We start from the raw sequence: 19,951 nt of genomic DNA on the forward strand, positions 1-19,951 counted from the left end.
CTCCCTCCCTCCCTCCCTCCCTCCCTTCCTTCCTTCCTTCCTTCCTTCCTCACTTCTTCCCTTCCTCTTTCTTTCTTTCTTTCTTTCTTTCTTTCTTTCTTTCTTTCCTTCTCTCTTTCTTTCTTCCTTTCTTCCTTTCTTTCTTTGCTTCTTTTGGGGGGCATGGTTTCTACACACAGTCTCTTTGTGTACCCCTGGCTGTCCTAAAACTAGCTCTTCAAGCAGGATGGCCTTGGGTCAAAGATCCACCTGGCTCTGCTTCCTGAATGCTGGTATTAAAGCCACCATTAGAAAATGTTTCCTAAAATTAGATTAGAAAATATTATAGAATGGGAATTTAAGCATCCACCTACCTTGAAAATGCTCATGGTGGCCTAACACACATCTAAAAAAATTTCAGATTGACTCCTGTAATCGGCCCTGGGTTATGTGACTTCTATCTTTCATCTTGGCACGCATTACCCTCTCTTTGACATGTATGCTACAATCTCCCTGCAGGTTCTTTGTCCGTAGGGCACATCCAAAGTGTTTTGCCTCAGGACAGCGCACCTGCTGTCCCTTTTACCAGTACGTTCCTTTCCAGTGCTCTGACATGTATTCAAGCTTTGATGGAAATGTTGAGCTCTGACCAGGATATTTCTCTGACTACCCTAACTATTAGATTGTCTTCAGCTTTGGTTAACTAATAAAATTTGGTTATTTTATCTACATTTATTCCATTTTTACTATCTATCTTCCACTGAAGAACAAGTTATATTAGGACAGAAATAAATTGGGTGTGCTTTCCACTGTCTCTAGGACCTCTCAAAGTCACCTCCTACACTAAAACAGTATCAGGATTATTTGGAGGAATAAATGACAGCTAATCTCATACCTACAGATAACAATTTTCTAATATTTCAATGTAAACTCATCTTCATGTGTGTGAAAATGTGTGTGTCAGGAAAATAAAGGTGAATTGTGCCTTATCTTTGTCTTTAGTGGTCAGTTAACAGCTTCATCCAGTAAAACTTTTATTATGAGGTAATACAGAATATATAGTAAAATAATGTAAAAATAAAACCTCATTTGAGACATTTTCCAGTTCCCCATAGTTGTCCTGATGAGCATCTAATCGTGGTCTTAAGCAGATCTGTTTACAACACTAAATTCTCCATGTTCCTTGGGTATATACTTTAAACAGATAGAGGACTGGCATGATCCCACTGTCCTCTAAAATAAGTCTGCCAGACCTCTATTCCCAGAGCCATGAGGCATCCTGAACACTACCCTGTAGAAGCTGAACTATGCTATTTTCTATACCAAATAAAGCATTCCCCACCCCACTAGAAGAAATAACCAAGCATTCTCACGTGAGCACTTATGCTCCACTTCTGACCTCATATGGGAAGAATCTGTCTCTCCTCAACCTATGACAGTGCCAGGACAGACGACTATTCAAGAAGTCATACTGGTCTTATGGGTTCCCAGACGCTCAGTATCTGCCCAATCTGCCTCCCACCCGCTGATTCAGACCATGATAAGAACTCAGAAAAGACAGTGTGTGTGCATGAGTGTTTGACCACTTGGCAAAGCTAGGGTTTGGGAATGAGTGCAGAGGAGAGAGCCTAGGAACATGTGTGTAGTTACAGGAGGGGTTGAAAAAGCCCCAGATTTCTAATGTTCAGAGGCCCATATTCTTCCCTGGGATCACCCCTCTTCTGGACTGGGAATGCATGCCAATAAGTCAATTTTTTTCAGTGTGTTCTGTGACTGATTTTATAAGTCTCAGATCCTTGTGATGAATCCAAGAAACTGTACAATGCAGATTGTACAAATTGTCCAGTTTAATGAAGGTGAGCTTTCCCATAACCCATGAAGAGGCTTTGACGCAGCTGTTCCTTGGTTTTTTTAAACCCCAGCCATTTCTCTTCTACAGGAAGAAAATACCACATTTATCTCTCTTCTTGAGCAGCCTGTTTTAGTTGTTGGATATTTGTGTATGGGGAGGGGGTATGAAAGAATTAATAATAAAAATCTCTGTCCTGCAGGGCAGTAGAATTGTTAAGAATAGCTCTTCATGAGTTTCTAGTCCTGGGAAGTTGATGGTCCTAAGGAGATGATTTGGGCAAAAAGATTTGTATCTTGTATGGCCCTGCAACATCTATCTATTGTTGCCTAGTGTAGAGAACCTCTGAGGGTGCTGACCTCCTTTCTTCTGCTCCTCTATATCATACTTCCAACTGCAATCTGCCCTGCCTACCTCCTTACATATCTGGAGTCTTCCTTGCCTGCCTCTTTGGTTTGCTGTACCTAACCATTTTCTCAGTTGCCATTTGTACCTTTCTCACCCTCCAGAGAGAATGAGTCTGAGGGATATGAGATAAAGAAGTAACACGGGGCTGATTTTTTTTCTTTCTGGACTTTGGTGTGCATCTGCTTGAGCTGACCTGCTTTGCTCCATATCACTTTGTCTGGCTGCCCTGTTGGCCTGCCAAATTGTTCATTCTCACTTTAGGTCTCCAATGCTGGCCCTTCTTTTCAATTTTGTGACTATAGAAGAACATTCCTAGTTTTTCTCTTAATGGTGGCAAGAAGAACAAAAGCATGACTCATGTTTGGGTTTGGGGAGAAAAGAAATTTGGTGGAGTGATAACTTCATGCTTTGAGTAGAGGAGAAGGGGAATTCTCTGTCCTCTTCCTTCCCCACAAAAGAATGGGATGGAGATTTGGTTAACAAAGATGGATGAAGGCTGGGGTGAAAGGATGACAAGAGAAGGTGAAGGGATGAGTACGACCAGAATTTGTGAAATTGGCAGAGAATTGATTAACTTTTGAAAACTTGCCTTTGAAGAGTTTCATTGCAGCTTCTTCAGAGATCATCATCTTTATTGTTGGGGTCCATCTCATAAACAGATAGGGACTGCATCTGAAAAAAGGAAGCTCGAGTTTTCCAAGTTCTACAGTGAGCAAGGGCTAGACTGAAAACCAGATACCCAAGCTGCTGCTCTGATGGCATCTCTTCCCTATCAGGCTCCTCAATAGGATTTGATTAGTGTGACGGGTTTCGCTACATGACCTCAGAGACATCTTCTTAGTCCTACAAGTTCCTGTGAAGATTTGGTGAGGCAATATGCATACTTAGCAAATGATAGGTGCTCAGGATACTGGCTGCTTTCTTTCAGGTGTCATCATACATGTTGGTCGATAATCATGTAGTGTGCTACTTGCCTAAAGAGAACATTTTAAGGAAATAAATTTTGAAAGATCATAAAGGTTGATTTTCTTATTCGTCCCTTGAAAGTCATGAGGCTTTGGCCAGGCATAGTTTATCATGCCTTTTGCATAATCCCAGTAATTGATAGGTAGAGGCAAGAGCATCAGTAGTTGAAGGCCAGGCTCAAGCTATATAATAAATTTCAAGATAGGCTGGGCCACATGAGTCTCAAAAAGAAAGAAAGAAAGAAAAGAAAGAAAAGAAAGAAAGGAAGGAAGGAAGGAAGGAGAGAGAGAGGGAGAGAGAGAGAGAGAGAGAGAGAGAGAGAGAGAGAGAGAGAGAGAGGAAGGGAAAAGAAAAGAAGAGAAAAGAAAAAGTAAAATATTATGTCCTATGAACCAAGTCATTTGCCTTTCAATTTTCTGATCTATCTAATTACCTGCTACTGGGCCTCAAGGGACAACTAGCACATCATAGAATACCATGTCATCTTTCTTTCTCTCACAAGGTCTTGTTTACCCCCAGTCAGCTAATAAATTAAAATGGATTTGTATTCCTAGAACATGATGGAACATGGAGGTATCTAGGGGCCTGTGTGGGCAGAAGAGAAATAGTCATTTGGGATTATGATTTGATATAGAAAAATATTCCAAACAGTAGAATGAGGAGTGTGTGCATAGTCCTAGTATGATAGCTCATGGAAGGAAGTAAAGGGAATGGATATAATGAATGGGATAAGACACAGAGTATAAGGTTTTAGGCTGTGTGTACGTACAGACATGGCTTGAGGAGTTGGAGGGTTCCAGTATAGTAGAGAACATACAGGGAGTGGCTAGGCCCTGGAGAGTAAAGAATGGGTGAGGGGCAGAGCAGTGATAAGAGAAAGGCAGTCATAGAAGAAGTCCATCCGTACAGCTTCTGCCAGAAGAGTCTTTAAAGTGTCATACAAATAAACAGAAGTAGACTGGGATTCTAGTTTACTACTTCTTTCTTGCTAAGTAGGGTGTGTGCAGGGCACACCTGACCCTGCACCAGCTGCTTCCTGACTGGTTAATTGCTCTCAAAATTACTTCTGAGAGTGGCCACTCAGACCCAGGTCAGACACATGTGCATATGTTCTAAGAAGGAGGTCTTGGAATAATACTTGGTCCTGGAATAGCTTGTACCAACAGCAGCTGACATTCTTGACTCCCTTTGGTCCTGGTGAACTTCTGATAGAACATTCCTCAGTATGGCCCTTTCCTGACCCCATCCATTTGTTCTCTGTATTTGTAGAGATTTGTCATGAAGCCATATAAAACTTTTGGTCTCCAGATGAGTCGTGCTCATTCAGGGCAACAAATCAATCCTGCTTATCGACCTTCCTCCCCCGCTCATTTACACACTCTTTAAACCAGGTCACTCAGTGGAGAGGTTACAGGTCCCTGAATCTTATGTATGCCAGGAAGCTGAGGGCCCTGGTCTGTCTTCCAGTCTAACAGAGGGATACAGTCTTTGGCTTCAAGAAGCCTGTTTTACAACAGACCTATCTCAGGAAACTTCTTGCCTAATAAATAGACAGGCTTATTAGCAGAGAGAATTGTCACTCAATTCCACACCGAGGAAGTAATCTGGACCATGTATGCTTTACATCAAACAGACCCAGAGCTGTGAAAGTATCCCTCAGGGGCATTTACAGGAAATAAATCCTCCAATCCTGTTTATCTCATTCACTCTCGTTCAATATCTTTTAATCCCTTCAGTATTACAGAGGAGGAGCCCAGATTCCACAGCACCTGACCTCTCTTGCCAGCAGCCTCACCACTAGCAAAGTGAGTCAAGTTTTGATTTCTGTTCCCAGGTCACTGTTTCCATTCCTGAAGCAGAGATGTTATTAAATGCGATTGAGTCTGTTTGGAAAGGTACCTAGGGCTGCCATAGAATAAAGCAGAACTACTGGCCACATTGCAGGCAAGATGGAAAGTGCTGGAGCAGCTAAAGGGCTATTTTCCCACTATTCCTGTTTTGCTAGAAAACCCATGCAGAGTGAAGAAGGCATGGGGAAGACAGAGGTCAGGGTGCTATAGGGTGCAGTGAATCAAACTTCTTCCCTCAGACAAAGTATTTGCTTGCTCTGCTCCAACTTCACTCTCCCCTCATCCCACCCTAGCATTTCTGCCAGGAATCTCAGGCCCAGTCACCCCTGAAATATGCCCTACTACACTGAAAATGCTAAGGGGATGACTCCTTGGCTCACAAAAGATAACACAAAGACTCAAGAGGGGTACTAGGAGGCAAGGCAAGCCTGGGATAAGCCTTTATTTTTGCCTTTGTTTACTTCTGCACCTTTCTACTCCTATTCTTTCCCCTGGAAATACCTTTTTCAACTTCTGCCTAGTGATTGGATTTTATTAACTGCTATTTACTGATGGCATTTTTGATCTAGTATTCTAGACCATAGTGGTCCAGCATTAAACGAAACAGGGAAACATTTCTACTGTGTGAAAGGTTTCATTCCATGTGGGATATCAGCAATATGTAAAACAAGTCCAGGTATTTATAGCATATGTTATTACATTCTATGTAGAAAAACATGGCAAGAAAAGCTTATGAAGTCTAAGGGATAAGGAGAGACTTTAAACAAAATAGTCACACCAAGAACCTGAAGAAAAGAAAGTCAGCACCAGTTGAAATGGAGGAGGAGCATGAGATAGTGCAGCTAACAATGTTAGACAAAAGTCTTCTGGAAACAGCAAGAAGGCTAATGTGACTGGGCATGTGTGAACAGGATAAGGTTGGTGGAGTGAGTGGAGGTGTATTATGAAGGGAAAATCATGCAACAGCTTTGGCTTTTGAAGTGATTGAAATGAAAAACAACATGGCAGTGACACCCTCTGACATAATTTTGAAAATATCTTTCTGGCAGGAATAGAATCAATTGGAGCTGTAAGAGGCAACTGTATGATTTTATCAATATCTCAGAAGTAGGTTGGTATCAATAGAGAAATAAGTAGTCAGATTACAGGTGATTTTTAACAACAGAAGAAACAGGTGAGACCTAAGTGGGAAGCCAAAAATGATTCAAACATTTTAGTCCTATGTAATAGGATAGAGCCATGGTTAACAGAGCCAAAGAGACTATAGAAGCAATGGCTTCCTGAGAAAGCTCAGCTGTGAGCTCTGAAACAGGACAGGTATGAGACTCCCGTTTGAAACTCAGATAGCCACCACATGGCACTTGAGAGATACAAACCTTGAGTTCAGAAAGAGGTTTGTGATATAGACTGAAAATGATATTTAAACTCGTTATCTAAGATAAAATAAGCAAAGGAATGAATAGTAACAAAAGAAGAAAGAGGCTGGAAGACTATCCCTACTGGTAAGTGGTCAGGGAAATGTGAAGGAAGTCAGTGGAACTGGGAGAAACTAAAATAACAGGCTGTGAGTTAGGAAACACTGCAGGTAGATGGATGGAGTGTCCTAGACCTCAAACCATTGTTTGAAGTGGCAAGGGGAGGCAGATGGTGAAAAAGAATGCTGTAGGTATAAGTAGAACCTAAGAAAGTTAAATCTTCAGTCAATAGGAGAAACAAGATATTGATCAACCACCGTAAAATTCTAGTTATGAGTAAGCACTGAATATTTCAGGCACAGGAAGGGTGGTGATGGAGGTGTTAATTTGAACTTGGCAATCATTTCACAATGTACATGAAATATAAGGTGATCACATTATGTACCATTGAATACACATACTATTAAATATTTTAAAAGATAAGACTATGAATGTCTTTTGTGTTAGGGAACACGCAACTTGGTGATCTTGAGAGAGGCAATCTATTAGGATTAATCTTGATTGTAAACTCAAAAGAATCAAATGACCTAGGAAAAAGCTTCTGCATGTGTCTAGATTGAGTTTATTGAGGGGATAGACTTACCTTAAATGTTTGTTAGTACCCTTCCACAGGCTGAATGAAAAGAAGAAAGTGAGCTGAGTCCTAGCTCTCATGTCCCACTCTCTTTCCTGTCTACAAAGACAGTATAACAAGATGTTGTATTGTTGTATGGTCCTGCATCTGTGACTTCTCCACCAAGATAGACTGTAACCTATAACTGTAAGCAGAAATAATTATTTCCTTCCTTAAGTTTTTCAGACTCCACTACAGAAATACCTGTTCCCAGATTCATAAGAGTTTTGTAACAGCCAAACATCCATCAACCAGAGAGTATATATGCTTTGATGAATTTTCTAATCAGGAATAAAAAGGACATGAACAATTTGATATGCACTTGAATATTGGAATACTTGTAGGAAATGACCCAAATTGAGCACATAGAATACACATTGATTTGGCTTGGAGGAGAGACTGCTATGTTGAGTGTGAACTGGGTAAGGAAGGCTATTCTGTATGTCAGGGTGAGTGGCATTTGAAATCTGGAGTGAGGAATGGAGCCTTCCTAGCTGTGGCCAAACCCCAGTAGGGAATAAGTAGTACAAGGCTTTCTTCTGCTGTTCCTTCATAGTACCAGATCCTGTGGTCAGTTCTGCCAAGGTGTCCTCTCCCTCTTATCATCTTGGGCATGGTGGAAAGTCCTGGAACCCACTATCTCCTTCCCTGCAAGAGGCCGTCTTGCATACTGAACTATAAGGAAGGCAACACTCACACCAGTATGGTAAACAACTGGGCTGCTAAATGGACATATGGATTTTTGACTTTCTTAAACCCTGCAATGGGGAGAACTTGGAGGACTGAAAATAATTTTCAGTATATGATTTAATAATCTTCACAGATTTGTAGCATTTTGTTCATATTCACCCTACCATTTTTGCTTTCTTTGTTTCCCCTTCTACTATCTATTCCCTTAATTCAAATAGTCACCTACAGCTTTCATGCTCTGTGTATTTAAGACCCTGTGATGTTCATCTGAGTTTGGCGTATTCTACATAGCATGATAATCTCCATCTATCCACTTCCATTTGTTTCTTTTGCTCTTTGCAACATGGAGAAGTGTGGTTGTATATATTTACATTTTATTTTCACTGTCGTTAAAATTTCACCCACTCAGCCTATATTCTCAAGAACCACTTGACCCAAACATTGTCAGCCACTTGAGAAATTACTGAAATATCCTGTCCCATTTTTTTGTTGGTTTACACAGTTTAAACAAAGTGGGAAGTATTTTGTTCCTCATGAGTATATAATTACCAATAAATGCACTTAATTTCCATAAGACCAAGGAGCCTAACTTGTGTCCAGTGTAGATATGTACATATTTTAGTTTGGGCTTCTTCACATGTGATGCTCAGGGGCATTGAGGAGATATAGTTTGAAGAAATAACTTTCTTAACATTAAAGAATTTTATGAAAAAAAATTAAAAATTCAAAGTTAAAGGCACAAAATTAGATCTTTCAAGGCAAGGAGAAGCACAGAGGAGCAAGTGCCAAGTGAAGGCTTTAGGAAAGGTTTATACCCTGCCCCTGCTCACAAAAGCAGCAAAGATGGACTTTTAGGAGTATATTGATGACTTTCTATCCTACCTGTTCACCCAGATGAATGGATACGTGTCTGCGAGCAAATTGCTTTAACACAGTGATTAGAGTTAAGCAGGAATCTGGCATCAGGAAGTGGGAGAAGAGATGGACCTGTTGGACCCTCTGTTTCATATTTAAATGAATCATCCCTTTTATGCTATAAACTCTTTTGAAGTGTGGAACAGATCCAGGAGACATACAGCAGCTTGTTCTGCCCCAGAGTCAGCGTGACACCTGGCATTGCCAACATTAATTTTGCTGAGTCCTCTGCCTTTGATGCTGCCAAAGCATGATAGGGCCCTGAAGTCATCTCAGAGACATCATGGAGGTTAGTTTCATCAAGAATCAAATGTTCTCCAGAGAACTGAGATTCCATCCCTTTACCTAGGAATGAAGGGGTCCCTGTGATACAGGACTTTCATTTTAAAAGCAAGTCAGGAGTTGGGAATATAGCTGTGGTAGAATTTTAACTTGAATAAGTTCCTTTGAACTGAGCAGAACACAGCAAAAAATTAACCAACCAAAACCCAGGAAAAGTATGCCTTATTCTTTTCAACAAAGGCCTGTGCCTTGGGCAAAAGTTTTCTGTCTCTACAGCTCTTAGAATGTACTCAGCTTACTGCATTAGGCTAAACTGGTGAGACAGCTTCACATGTAAATGAGAGAGGGAGACAATGTTCTTTTCATTTGCTCTTTTATTTCTTTGCTATCTAAATGTCAGGATCACTAGACAAGATGTTTCTATCCTTTTCTACCTTCCATTTCCAGTTACAATAGTAACCTATGGTTAGGTCGAAATGGTAGCTTATGGTTGAGTGGACTTGATGATTATTGTGGAAACAGCATCTTTACAACATAGTCTTAGCCTGACCCTTTGAGGAAGGGCATGGTGTCAGGGACAGTCTACTTTGACTTCTTCTGGTTCCAATTGCCAGCACCTTGAGGGGACTGGGTTTGAGCGCCCCTATCCTGACTTTGGCCAGATGTATCAGAATCTGACTCAGTCTTGTTCTCCGAAGAGCAGCAGGTGGGTTGAGCGCAGCATGGAGGCGGTGGGCAGCAGGTACACTTTTTGGGGCAGCACGAACACTTCTGCGGGCAGCATGGTGGTTTCAGCGGACAAGGGCAGGTGGCTGGACAAGGACAGGGGGCCGGACAGGGACAGGGCTTTGGTGGGCAACATGGGGATTTGGGTGGGCAGCATGGGGACTTGGGACAGCAAGGTTTCTGCGGACAGCATGGTTTGGGTGGGCAACATGGTTTTGGTGGGCAGCATGGAGGAGGGGAGCACTGGTTGGTTTTGGATGGTTCGCTCATCTTCTTTAAGAGTTGGAGTTCCTAGGAAAAAAAGAATATTCAAGTGACTGTCTGGAAGTCTGCTTTCATCATCACCTTCTTTGTTCTCCAAATGTATCTAAATGTCCAGGTGAAATTTGGTTAAGTAGGACTGCCCTTCTCAGAACCACAGCTAGTGCCTGCAATCCATGCCGTCACAGGTATTTGTCTGCTCCTTACTTGTCATTTTTCAGATAAAGAATATAAAGTGATGAATATGTGGTAAATTTGCTTCAAGATTCTTAGTCAACAGTAAAGAGACCTTTAGGATGATTTTGAGTCACGTCATAAGTTCTGTCTCATCTAATGATGATTACTGCAATGTAAAAGGTGAGCATCTTATTCACTACTTTAAATATGAAGGCGACTGAAGTTCAGACATCTACTTCAATGGTTTGTAAATAGATTCAAAACAGGTTCCATCTTACCCCAGATCATGTGTTTATTCAGGTCTAAATGTGGTTTCCAGGAACATAGGTACAATAGGATTCTCAGAGCCACCAACTCTCATTCCCTTTCTGAATGTACCAGATCAATCCATGATCCTTGAAACATAGGCCATTAAGTGCCACTGGCTACTGTCAGCAAGAAGACAGTGATAAATCAGTGCCCCAGGCACTACAAGCGCTAATAGCAGTGCAAGGTCTCGCTCTATAAGCCATAGGCTGAAGCAGCTCCATTCACATCTCCTAGCTATTGTCTCTTCTCTAAGGAAGCAGCATTAAGGGAACTTGACCTTGAAGAGACCTCAAACAAAACCATTCAAAACTTTTACAATGATTTTATTCTTTGGTAAATAGTGAAATCTCAAAAAAAATTTGTTTCAGTTCAGATCAAAAAGAGACTAAGAATTCAAAGGCAGAGAGACCAGGGTTGTTATGTAACTGGAAAGGAGATATCTAAGTAATCAAAATGTTTTTGTATACCCTTAATATATACTCAGTTCAGATGACCACAAATCTATGTTGGGTAGGTACCAGGCCTGTCAGAGCCCTGTCACCCAGGTGGAGGGAGAAGTTGTTGGAGCAGTGACTGCCTAAGTGGACATTCAGCTACCCTCCCAACCTGTGGCACTCATAGGGATTTTTTCAAAACAATCTCAGGTGCAAACTTTTAAAATGCAGCCAAATATTGATGTGTTTGTATACATGCATATTTACGTGTGTGTGTGTGTGTGTGTGTGTGCATGAATGTGTGTGCATGAATGTGTGTGTGTGTGTTCATGTTTGCATCATGATACAAGGGAATTAGCTTGAGGTTTGTGACAGTGCCTGTGAGCTGGATCATGTTGAGATTAATTAGTTTCTCATTAGGGTCTTCAGTTGAGACCTGGGTAAAGACCTCCTCTAATGTTAACTTCTCTGCTTAAGGTCTTGGTCTCCTAGAGTGGACCCTTCCACCTGTATCCCATCCTTCATTTCCCTAACACTTAGCCGATCTTCTTGTTCTGTTGTCCAGAAGATTCAGGGACTCATACGGAAAGAAACTACAAATTGTTTTTACTGGAGAGTACCTGTTACCTAGGCAGAAAGCCCTGGAAGTGTGCAGAGTTCTTGAATTTGATGGTTACTAAAGACACCTGTAAGATGACCTATATTACCCTAAGAATCACTCTTTATGATGTCATAGCAGACACTAGGCCTTGGCTGTCCTGGAGGATAGGTGTCAGGTTCTTAGACTCATTCCTTTTCCATCTGGGAGTTTGATCTAAATCCAGTTTACACTTGACAAACTGGGTCCCAATGAGCCTAGGTGTGGCTGATACCTCCACCCTGTGAAGACAGTGACTTTCTGACTGACAAGCTAATTGCTCAGTCCCACCTGTTCTCTCTCTACTCAACTTTGTGATCCTTAGTATGAGCTTTCCATGTAGGAAGAAAGCCCCTGACATCAAAGGAGAATCTTCTGTATTCCTGGATCAGAGAGGACTTTCATAGGTCCAAGGATTCTCTAAATCCCCTGGACCATAGTAGCAGCAGGGACAGAAATGTTGAAGGGAGAAAACTTACTGGATATTAGCCCTTCACACTCCTGAGTTTCTCAGTGATGAAGCTGAACTGTCAGGACTGTTTTTATTTGTAAAGGGTGTGACTTGGGGACAGAGTTTTAGTTCTCTTCTAACTAAGCCTACCAGTTACTAAGGGGTAAGGGTGGGTTAAGTTATCCAATCCCTCCTTGGACAAGAGATGTCACAAAGGGGCTGAGCTGGCAGATCTGCCTAGCACTGCCCAGACTTGCCTGGGATTGAGGTCAGCAATGAGGAGACAAACAGAAAATGCCAGACACATCAGCATAGCAGTAGACAGGAGGGCAGCCAGGAAAGAGTGAGGAGTATCTAGGTCTCTACCATCTTGACTTAAAGATATTTCACAGAAAATCTCTCTCTCTCTCTCTCTTTCTCTCTCTCTCTCTCTCTCTCTCTCTCTGTGTGTGTGTGTGTGTGTGTGTGAATGGATATGTGACTGTGTGAGTGTGTCTGTGTGGTTGAGGGAAGTAATCCTGTACAAAGTACATTTTTTTCTGGAGCTCATGAAGCCTTAGGCAGTGAGTACAGAGGACTAAATCCCTAGTAGTAGAGGTGGCAAACAGGCTAGGAGTTAATCTAGTCCACTACAACATAGGGAAGACAATGACAAATCCCTGAGCAGTCTTAACGCACTGGATACAAGTCCATCCCAAACTGGATCTGCTGCCATCATCTTGTCGACTGTTATACTGTAGTTGGATTGAGATTGCTCTTGTCCCCTCCAGAGGGGTACTTCTCCTTTTATGCAGGTATAGTTAACCCTCTTGAAGCCACCTACATGTAAAACCTTACTACTACCTGATGCTTCCTTTCAGAACAAGCCTCTTCCTAATTCCATCGCTTCTCTTCTTAAGGCAGCTGCTCACTAGCTGCCCCAGAAGTCTGCCCACTGTCTTAACCCCAAGGTGTAGGTCCAGGGCTACTTTCTAAGTCTTTCTGCTATTCTGCTTCAGTGAAGATTTACCTAAATCCAAGTTCATTAAGGCCCTGGTCGGGTTGCCCTCTCTGGGCATCCTCTCTCACTTATGGCTACTGTTCTCTCATGCTTCATAGGCTAGCTCAGAAGAGATGGCTACTGAAATCTGCCTGCATCCTTTTAGGGTCTTTGAACGGCTTTCCATTCTTAAGAATCTCTCTCCAGTCTCAACCTTAACCACTCACTAAATACTATTCAAACCTGAGGCTCTATATAAGTGCCACTCAAATAAACTTCCTTGGCCCATCAGCTAAGTTCATATGTTTTCTTAAAGTTCCTTCTCCAAATGTCAACCTGTTAGCATTTTATAACAGTACTTCCACAGTTGATTTTCTGTTTCTCTCTTTAATCAGCACAGATATTCTCATCTTGCTACTATTCTAATACCTGACATACTGTATAGCATTATGTAGGCCTCATTAAGTGATGAGTAAAGGAACAAGCCAGAGAGAGAAGACTGAAAAAGACAAGGCTTATGTGTTACCTGATCTGGCAATACAATTCTTCCTCAGGCTCTTCTTAGTTCACTACTTCCATTCTTGTTTCCCGGTGTTAAAAGTAGTTTCCTGGATGTTTTCAGCAGATAGATAGATGCTGGATCTTCCTCAGCAGTCTAGTGAGTCCATGACTATCAGAAGCCAAAGTCTTCTGACCCAAGTGCTCTGCTTCCCTCCCCTCTAAACTCTCAGCTCTTCTATGACGTCATAATACTCTCCCCCAAGATTCTATGACTGGCCAGCTGGCTCACCTTTGCCCACTGCTGGTTAAAGTCAAACTGCCTGCCTGTCCTTGGCTGCTCTTGCCAAAGTCCAAAGGTTCTTTAGCTAAGTCATAGCATCCCATCACCTCCCTCCCCCCAAAAATGTTTAAAGCACAAACTATGCTGTCTAGATTGACACATTGTATCCTAAAAAGCAAGATAAGACACAGCCATCCTTCTTGGAAAAAGCAGTGTTTACTAAGACTTGGTAAATAGCCATATAAAATGGGAGCAGGTTAAAAAAAACCACATTCTCATTTAATGGGAGCTGGTAAAAAAGACATTTTCATTTCAGATCTGAAAAATGTAAAAATATTTGGTATAGGGAATAGAAGAGGACCATTTGGCAGTGAAGCTCACTGTGGCAGGATCAGAGTGAGGAATATGGAGGAGAGGTGGACTGAAATATAAAAGAAGGTAGAAGCTCTGTTGAGGATTTGAATGTGTAAGGAAGAGCTCAGACTATATCCTGAGGACAATTGCAACCACTGGAAGAATTTACACAGGGGATATGGGCCTCTCCTCACTCACTATGATACTCCCAGAGTTCAGATCAGTCCATCCATCTGAAGATTTTGAAGTTAAGCTCAATTTCATTACCTAATACAGCACTAGAAAACTGGGTTATATTTGCTCCATCCCTTCCCTTCCTCTACCCCAGTCTCTTTAAAAATAGTGACAGAAGCTTCTAGAAGTAAGTCTTGTCCTTCACATATACAAGGCACCAAGCCACAGAACTGACAGAAAGCTTCAGAAGCCCTGGTCAGGTCCCCATGATCTTCCAACCTGCATCACATCCTAAGTTATGGTTGATGGTTCTCACTGTCTGTGTTATTCCTCAAGTGGCAGTGTATCTGGTCCAAAGACTGTAGAGGCCTCTGTAAGTTGAAATTTTAGAGAATCTTCCTTATTCTTGGCTCATATATCTCTCTTGAATACCAAGCGTTTATATCTGGTTATTTCCTTGTTATTCTTACATAGATATTTAGTACCTTTTTATAATTTGCACAAATCTAAATAAACCATGTTTTCTCAAAGCAACTTCACAGATCAATGAATATTATTAAATTAACTGTTCTCTACCAATTTGACATGTTAAAAATGTCTTTAGCAGTTAAAGTTTCCACTAGTGAAAGCTCTGCTTTGTTCTTTTTATTTTGATCTTAATTTTTAAAGATTTATGAGACCTGGAGTCATGCCACCATCATACCACATATGATAAGCAAGTATGTGGTCAAAAGATGGGAGAGAATGAGACGGGAAAAGTGTGTGCGCTATGAAGAGAGACAGAACTAGAGAAGTGAAAGTTGGTGAGCATTAGCCTGATGTGAGTAGCCTGCCCTGCCACCTGAGGCCTTGGTGTGGTCCAGGCCTGTGCTGTCACTGAGAGCCATGTCTGAATCTGTGTCTGGCCCTTCAGTAGCAGATGTCTGTGTTGATGTTCCATGTCTGTGTCCCATGTTACCTACCACCAAAGGCCATGTGGACATCCTGATCTGGACTGCCTCCTGGAAACATCTTGATCTAAAGTTAGCCCTGCCCTTACCAGGTATAACACTCATGAGAGCAGGTCTTCATCTCACCTGAGCAGTACAGTAGAGTTGGCCCTAGTAGCATGGGTATGGTTGAACCCCACTGAGAGAAAGAGTTCAGGATAGCCCATTCTGCTTCCTGCTGGCCTGCACAAGCAGGAGACCTGGTACTGTCCCTCGCTTGGGCCAAGTGGAAGAGCTGACCCTGGAGGCTCTGGTACAGAAAGCTGGTGGGCTAAGCAACACAGCCAGCTACCACCCAGGCTCAGATCCAGGCCTTTGAATTGGCTCACCCCAGTTTATACCCCAGTTATGAACTGCTGGAATGCACGAAGGGGCTGCTTCTGCCAAACCAAAGCAGCAGAATCTCCATGACACAGAACAACAAGATATCTGAGAAGAACCCCAGTGGGAGTTGATAGTGTAGCGGGAGCCAGAGGCCTCAAGCCTCATCAATGACTCATTGGAATGAACATTGGCAAGCAAAGCTGTATGGTCAAAAGGTATACTGTGTGATACACCATGATACACCATAGCTTCCACAGCGAGAATTGTTTTATTTTATTTTTCATTTCTTTTTTTTTCTTTTTCATTGTTTTTATTTTCTTTTGGGGGAAATATTACAAAGGCAGAGGGTAGGTATGGAGGAATGGGGAGATGAACAGGACTCGGGTACATGAGTGAAATTAACAGAAATGTAAAACTTTTTAAGATGTTTCTGTTTTAATTGAAAATATATTTTATACACTATTTTCTGATCATAGTTCACCTCTCCCAACTTCTCCCATCTCCTTTCCACATCACCGTCTATGCAAATTCACACCTTCCCTTTCTTTCTCTCATTAGAAAATAACAGACATTAAAAATAAAATAAAAAATAGGCAATGAAGAGGACAAAACAAATGAATAAACAAAGAAAAGAAAAGGAGCCAAAGAAAAGGCATAAGAAACACAGATCGAGAAAGACACACATTTGCACACACATAAGCCTTTCTGGCTTAGAACTGTTCATGCTGCCATACTCTGAACATTCATATCTGTTTCAATACTGTTGGATTTAAAAGGCCTTGTTTCATTGGTGGTTTTTACTGGCTCTTAAAAGTCTTTCCCCTTCTTTTCCACACAGTTCCCTGAGCCCAGCAGGGAGAAATTTGATAGAGACATCCCATTTAGGACTTACTATTCTGAAATCTCTCAAAACTGCATATTATCTAGTCATAGGTCTCTATATTTGTTTCCATGTACTGCAGGAGGAAGCTTCAATAATGATGGCTGAGCAAATGTGATGACACTGATCATTGAGTTTAGTAGAATGATGTTAGTAGTCATTTTATTGCTACGTTCCTTTAGCAGAAAAATAATACTTGGTTTTCCCCTAGGCTTATCAAGTCTTCCATCTCATAGAGTGGGCCTTAAATCCGTTTAGACATTGGTTGGTTACCTCCACAATTTTTGTGCCACTCTTGTATCAGCATATCATGCAGGTAAATCATCATTGTAGGTTAAAGGATTTGTAGTTGAGTTATTGCTTTTTTTCTCTGGTGGGCTGTAGGTACCAGTACAATAAACTCTAGTCAGTAGGGGTTAAGGCTCTGAGTGGCACCAACCCAACTTCTTCCTGTTCAGCGAGTTATGTGGGTGTTGTATTCAGCAATAGGGCCTTACCATCAGTTTGTGGAGAGCAACAAAAGTCTTTGTACTAGCTTTGGGTGTTTGGGGTTTCTATGAGGCCCATTTGGGCAATAGTTCAATTAGACATAACCCATTTCTGGCACTGAAATGAGTTTTATTTGGTTATGAGGGTTATCTAGTTGGGGTTTTGTCATCTTGCATTATTTGATGGACTCCATTTAGATTTTCACAGACAGACAGACAGACAGACAGACAGACACACACACACACACACACACACACACACACACACACACACTCTACTGAAATAGGTTTGCTTAAAACTCCTCAAATGACCCTTAGCTGTCCTTCCCCATATTCCATCTCTTACTCACACTTTCCTCCCTCTCTCTGTTTAATCTTCCTGTTCCAGTCTCTCTCACCTTCATTCATCTCATAACTATACACTTTATTTCCCATTCTTCGTGAAATCCATCCCTTCCTTTGCCCTTATCTCTTACTTTATACTTATGTGCATATATATAAAAAAATTGTCTTTTGGGGTTCAGTTACTTCACTAGAGATAATTATTTTTCTAGCTCCATCCATTTACCTGTGCATTTCATGATTTTACTTTTACATAGTGGAGTAATATTCCATTGTGTAAATATGACACATTTTCTTTATACAGTGATCCACTGACAGATGTCTGGACTGTTTCTCATTTCTGGTTATTGTCAATTAAGCATCAGAAGATGTGGTTGAGCAACTGCCTTTGTGGTAAGATGTAGAATCCTTTGGGTATATGCCCAAAAGAAGTACAGATGGACCTTAAAGTAGATCTATTCCCAGCCTCCTGAAGAACCAACCCACTCATTTCCATAGTAGCTGTACATGTCTTCATTCTCATCAACAATGGATGAGTGTTCTCCTTACCACATATACTCATTAACATGACCTGCCATTTGTTTACTGATCATGGCCATTCTTATTGGTGTAAGATGAAATCTCAGTAGTTTTGATTTGCATTCCCCTAATGACTAATATATTGAACATTTCTTTGTTTCTAAACCATTTATGTTTCATCTTTTCACAACACTTTTTCTTTTAAATCTGTATCCCAGTTATGATTGTTTTTTTTAATTATAAATCTTTAATCTTTTTTTTTTACAGTACAGTTGTTATCCCCCTCCAGGTCAGCCCTCCAACTGTTCCTCATCCCATTCCTCCTCTCCCACCCCCAACTCCACCTCACCAGAACTCTCCATTCCATGGGGCCTCAAGTCTATCGAAGGTTAGGTGGATCTTCTCTCATTGAGGCCAGACCAAGTAGTCTTCTGCTGTATATGTGTTAAGGGCCTCATATCAGCTTGTGTATGACGACTGGTTGGTGCCTCAGTGTCTGAGAGATCTCTGGGGTCCAGTTTAGTTGAGACTGCTGGTCTTCCTATGGGATCACCATCCTCCTCAGCTTCTTCCAGCTTTTCCCTATTTCAATCACAGGGGTCCCTGCCTTCTATCTTTTGGTTGGTTGTAAGTATCTGCATCTGACTCTTTCAGCTTCTTGTTGGGCCTCTTGGAGGGCAGCCATGCTAGGCTCCTGTTTGTAAGCACACTATACCATCAGTAAAAGTATTAGGCTTTGAAGTCTTTCCATAAGCTGGATTCCAATTTCGGCCAGTCACTGAACCTCCTTTTCTTCTCCATTTTTGCTCCTGCAGTTCCTTTAGACAGGAACAATTCTGGGTCAGAATTTGTGACTGTGGGATGGCAACCCCATCTCTCCACTTGATGCCCTGTCTTTATAATGGAGATGTACTCTACAAGTTCCCTCTACCCATTGTTGGTCATTTCATCTAATATCCCTCACTTTGAGTTCTGAGCATCTTTCACATCACAGGTCTCTGGTACACTCTAGAGGGTCTCCCCACCTTCTACCTCCCAAGGTGGCCTGTTTCCATTCTTTCTGCTGGCCCTCAGAGCATCAATCCTGTTTCCCCCAATACATGATCATTTTCCTCTTTCCCCCTCTCTGTCTCCTCTTCCACCCAGTCCCCTCCTTCCCTCTGTACCCCCCAAGATTAGTTTCTTCTTCCTCCCAAGTGGGATTGAGGCATCCTCACTTGAGCCTTTGGCTTGTTAACCTTCTTGGGTTCTATGGATTGTATCCTGGATATTCTGTACATTTTTGGCTAATTTCTGTTTATTAGTAAGTATATACCATGCATGTCAGAACTGTTGGGTCTGAGTTACCTCATTCAGGATGAGTTTCTAGTTCCATCCATTTGGCTGCAAAACTCACTACAGATTGGTAAAAACTCTTTACTAACCCCACATCCAATAGAGTGTTAATATTCAAAACATATAAAGAATTCAGGAAGCTAACCTCCAAAAAACCAAACAAATGAATCAAAAACTGGGGTGTAGAGCTAAACAGAGTATTCACAACAGAAGAATCCTTAATGGCCAAGAAGCAGTTAAAGAACTGTTCAAAGTTCTTAGTCATCAGGGAAATGCAAATCAAAACTACCCTGAAATTCTACCTTACATCAATCAAATGGCTAAGATCAAAAACTCTGGTGACAGGACATGTTGGCGAGGATGTGGAGAAAGAGGAACACTGCTCCATTGCTGGTGGGACTGCAAACTGGTACAATCACTCTAGAAATCAATCTGGTGGTTCTTCAGAAAATGGGAAATAGATCTACATGAAGACCCAGCTATAGTGCTCTTGGTAATATACACAAAAGATGCCCCACTATACCACAAGAACATGTGTTCCACTATGTTCATAGTGGCATTATTTGTGATAGCCAGAAGCTGGAAACAACCCAGATGTCCCACAACTGAAGAATAGATACAGAAACTGTGGTTCATTTGCACAATGGAATACTACTCAGCTATTAAGAATGAAGACATCATGGGTTATTTGTTTTTTGTTGTTCATGTGTTTTAGTTCTTTACCTTGTGTGTGTGTGTGTGTGTGTGTGTATGTGTGTGATCAT

General features: G+C 41.5%; 1 protein-coding gene across 1 annotated transcript; it reads right to left on the bottom strand.

The window, feature by feature from the left end:
* Positions 1-9,391: 9,391 nt before the first annotated feature.
* On the bottom strand, positions 9,392-13,770 carry LOC114636827 (sperm mitochondrial-associated cysteine-rich protein). Its single transcript, XM_028784930.1, has 2 exons — positions 13,528-13,770; positions 9,392-10,044 (listed from the first exon to the last, which is right to left on the bottom strand). The coding sequence occupies exon 2, from the start codon at positions 10,021-10,023 to the stop codon at positions 9,610-9,612; it is 414 nt and encodes a 137-aa protein (XP_028640763.1). The 5' UTR covers positions 10,024-10,044; positions 13,528-13,770; the 3' UTR covers positions 9,392-9,609.
* Between the last annotated feature and the right edge of the window lie 6,181 nt (positions 13,771-19,951).

This window comes from Grammomys surdaster, unplaced genomic scaffold (genome assembly GCF_004785775.1).
Source record: "Grammomys surdaster isolate TR1022 unplaced genomic scaffold, NIH_TR_1.0 124976, whole genome shotgun sequence".
Taxonomy (NCBI): Eukaryota; Metazoa; Chordata; class Mammalia; order Rodentia; family Muridae; genus Grammomys; species Grammomys surdaster.